At 64.6% G+C, this 4,143-nt stretch overlaps 1 protein-coding gene across 1 annotated transcript; it reads right to left on the bottom strand.

Moving 5' to 3' along the window:
• Positions 1-573: 573 nt before the first annotated feature.
• On the bottom strand, positions 574-2,881 carry MISP3 (MISP family member 3). Its single transcript, XM_017851256.1, is given in 4 exon segments — positions 574-927; positions 1,170-1,243; positions 1,771-2,088; positions 2,091-2,881. Coding segments are annotated over 4 exon segments (654 nt in total). The 5' UTR covers positions 2,335-2,881; the 3' UTR covers positions 574-909.
• Between the last annotated feature and the right edge of the window lie 1,262 nt (positions 2,882-4,143).

Genomic DNA, 4,143 nt, shown 5'->3' with positions numbered 1-4,143 from the left:
TGGCCTCAAATGATCCACCCACCTCAGCCTCCCAAAGTGCTGGTATTACAGGCGTGAGCCACCTCGCCCAGCCACAGATACTTCTGGAAAGCAGAAACTCTTGACCCAACACCGCGAATGAGCACGCCTCATAGTGAGGACCTTGAGGTCAAGAAGAACGGTGATCATTAGGAACCAATGATGTTGAGAAGCCTGAACCCTCACCAACTGTTTTTTTTAGTAGCTATTGTTTACGTTCCCAGGGTAGGAACAGCCTCTTATCACCTCTGTCTAGCCAGTGCCCAGCGCAGGGCACACCGTTAGCACCAATAAATGTTGAAGAGGAAGCCCGGAAACGAGGGTGTGAACTCGGTCCACGCGCCACATTTTGCGCTCGAGCCGCCAGGGGGCGGTAGGACCTGGGCCAGGCCGTGTCTGGTCGTGTGGGGGAGGCGGGCAGCCCCAGAACAGGGCGGTAAGGGCGCATTCCCGCATTCCGGCCCGCACCTCTTGGGGTTTTCTCGGGCCTCCCTCGGCCCGCCGTGCTCCCGCCCCACCTCAGACGAAGAGGACCCAGAAAAAAATAGGCTGCAGTGCCCTGAAAGAAGAGGCTTTATTGGGGGTGGGGGGAGTGGGGCAGCCGAGGCGGTAACTCCGGCCCTCTTAACAGTCAAGGGAGAGAGTAGTTCAGTTTGCTTGGCAGAGGAGGGCTGGGCAGTTTCACTGGCGGAGTTGTGGGTGGTGGTCAGTTTCCCAATGGGGGACTGTAAGTTTTATAGAGGGGGCTGGTCAATTTCACAAAGTCAAGTCGATTTCATCTTCCCCAATGCAGAGGGCCGACCCTTCTCCAGGCCTTTTACTAGACGCACCCCGCCCTGTTCCTCTGACAGGCACGTTACTTCCGGCCGGGGGTCCCAGCCTGCTCAAACCTCAAAGTTTGCGCTCCTCCTGGGGACAGAGGGCCAGAAGGAAGACCGGCCTCAGGGACCTGCGCACCGCACCCAGGCTCAGGGTGGCGATTTGTGCCCCAAGACCACTGTCTTCTCTTCACCCCGGGGATGCGTCCCAGACTGAGTTCTGACCAGAGTGGCCCTCCAGGGGGGATGCACCTTTCCCCACCCAGCGTCCTGGCACAGGAGGGGTAGGGGGAGCGACAAGGGCTAGAGGCACACGGGTAAGGGGGCTCCCACCTGCTCCAGGCCGTTCTCCGAGGCCTTTCTGCGGGGGGGCCAGATCACCGCCAACTTTCCGTCGCCCCTGCTCGCTGCGGGGGAAGAAGCTCTCAGCTCACCAGCGGGCGGCAGCCAGGATGAAAGAGGCCGGCCGCACCCCTTAAACACACACAGGCGTTCACCCTCTGCCCTCCCCCCATGGAAGCCTCCATTCAACTCCAGGCACCCAGGAACCCGAGGCAGGAGAGAGGTGAACCCAGAATGGAGAAGCAGGAGCCCGAAAATTCAGAGGGAGGACCCAGGAGTGCCAGAATCCAGTCAGGGTTCCCTGGAACCCGACAAAAAGGAAGACATCTGGAATGCCCCACCCCCCGCGCAGTCTGGGTGGTGTGGATCAGAGAGTCCATCACTCCCGGTGGAGGGGTGGATCACAGCGAGTAATGGAGCTCCAGAAGGGGTAGGCAAGACACAAAGTTGAGAGGGGGTCCCAGGAGTTTGAGAGCTTGGAGAGCGAGACCCCGAGAATCGGAGGGACAAAGGAGAGGCCACTGAAGTTGGGCAGTCAGTGGGGACGGCTGGAAGCCTGGGGGTCCCCGGCGTTGGTACGCCCGCGGCTTACCGGTGAGGCTCGGCGTAGGCTCCTTGAACTCCGCGGTGCCATAGACGCTGCGCCGCTGGCGCTGCAGCTCCTGCTCGCGCTCGCGCACCGCGCGCACCTCCCGATCCAGCAGTGACGGAGTGAAAGGCGGCGGGGAGCTGCCCAGCACCGGGCACCCGCCCTGCACGGCAGAGCGTGGCCGTCCCCCGGGTTCTGGCAGCCTCTGCGGGCCCGCGCCGCCCCCTGCCCCGCCGAGGAGCCGCTCCCCGCTGCGGCCTCCGAAGAAGCGCTTGAGTTCGCCCAGCGGCTGCGGCGGCGACCGGGCGCGCGCCTCGGGGGCGCGGGGCGCGCCGCGCCGCCTGGCCGGTGGGCCTCCGTCGACTGTCCCGCTGCATTGCGCGCCCGCCCCGCCCGTCCAGGCGCGCGGGGAGGCGCGGGGCCAGGACCCGGCAGGTTGAGCACCGGCCGCACGCGCAGCTCGACGAGTTCGCGGCCCGCGCGGCCCGGGCTCAGGCCCCGGCTCCGGCGCAGGCTCTCCTCGCGTTCGCAGCTGCGGCGGATTTCGCGCTCGATGGGCGTCTCCATGAACAGCTCCTCCGGGAGACGCTGGGGAGCCTTGGGGCACGGCGGAAAACGCAGGTGGGGGGCTTCCGAGCCTGACCTGGAAGAGGAGGTCTCAGGGCCTGGAGGGGGACGCTGTCCCTGGACCTCCACCCTTTGCGCTTCGGACGGCCCAGGGCCGTCTCTGCCTGGCTCAGGACTCTCAAAACCCGCAGCTGTGGACAGCCCGGGGCGCTCTGCGTTCTGCTCGACTGATGGCTCGAGGACTTGGCTCTCTTGCTCGAGGATCTCCACGTCCTTTGCGGAGGGCTTGGGGACCTCGGTGTTCAGCTCCGCAGCAGCTCTGGGGCTTCGTCGTCTGGCCCTGGGGGCTTGTGGCCCCCCTCTTCAGACGACCCCAGGGTTTCGTTCTCCGGCCCGTGAGGGCCTTGGTGTCCAGGGTTTGAAGCAGCTCGGAAGCCTCAGTTCCCAACCGGGGTTTTGATGCCCAGAGCGAGGACAGAGGGCCCTGTGAGGCACCTGTGGCGGCAGTGGCCGCCCGTGGGTTCCAAGGCGTCGCCCGCACCGGCCGCTTCTCTGACCCGCCTCTGGCCTCAGGGAACGGCCCCCGGGGGCAGGGCCGGGCACCGCCCCCGGCACCTGCCAGGAGGACTCCGGCCCCGCCCTGGCCCCGCCCTCGGGACAGGGGCGCCTCGGTGGGGCACTCAGTTTCATCAGCTAGCGCGCCCAGTCACCTCAGGGCACAGGACTTCTTGGAAGAGGGCTTCCCTAGACCCGGCCCTGCTCTCTGGGGGGCCGCTGTGGGTGCTGTGTTCTACTGAGCACACCCTGGCACTTTTTCAGAGCCATGTCCCCGTCATCGTCCAGGAGACTGGGCCCAGCAGCGCGTCGGACTGGGGTTCTGAACCACTAGCCCATTGGTGAGGTGTCCCCCGAAGCCGTCTTTTCGGGACCCGGGCAGCCCCGCCCAGTCGGTGCCAGACAGCGGGCAGCGAGCCTCAGACCCCTGGGCCCTCCCTCCGATCCAGCCTTGCAGCGCACAGCACCGGCCCGAGGGGGCGCCAGGAGCCGCCTTACTGCGCACTGGGGTCTCCCTACCAGTGCTTGGGCTCAGCGAGGTTCCCAGCCGCGCGCCACTGCCCCCAGCCAAGCCGAGGAGCGGCTTCCCCTCTCCTCCCGGAAAAATCCGGGAGGTGTCCGCGGCCAAGGGCACTCCCGGATTGAGGGAGGAGGAAGAGACGGACACAGCGCGCCCCAGGCGCAGCTTAGCGGTTGCGGTTAAAAGGCGGTCACCTTGGGCCCGGGCGCCCGGGGAGGCCCAGACAGGAAACAGGAGGCGTCCAGGGTTGGGGGAGAGAGCAGCTGGGGCTGGATCATGCGGTTCAAGGGCAGGATCGATGCCCTTGCGCGGGCCACCCTCCCCTGAGGACATTTTCCACTTTCCCCCTAATGGAAGCAGACTCTTCCCAGAACCTGCCCCCAACGCCACCATTCTGGGGTGACTAGGAGGAAAAATACATTACCGGCCGGGCACGGAGGCTCATGCCCGTGATTACAGCACTTTAGAAGGCCGAGGCGGGAGGATCACCTGAGGTCAGGAGTTCGAAAACAGCCTGGCCAGCATGGCCAAACCCCATCTCTACTAAAAATACAAAAAAAATTAGCCAGGCGTGGTGGCGGGCACCTGTAATCCCAGCTACTCGGGAAGCTGAGATGAGAGAATCACTTGAACCTGGGAGGTGGAGGTTACAGTGAGCCAAAATCGCGCCACTGCACTCCAGCCTGGACAATAAGAGCAAAACTCTGTCTCAAATAAATGAATAAATAAATAAA

The sequence above is a fragment of the Rhinopithecus bieti genome, unplaced genomic scaffold, assembly GCF_001698545.2.
Source record: "Rhinopithecus bieti isolate Rb0 unplaced genomic scaffold, ASM169854v2 scaffold_33432, whole genome shotgun sequence".
In the NCBI taxonomy this organism is placed as follows: Eukaryota; Metazoa; Chordata; class Mammalia; order Primates; family Cercopithecidae; genus Rhinopithecus; species Rhinopithecus bieti.
This window is presented reverse-complemented; position numbering and strand designations above follow the sequence as displayed.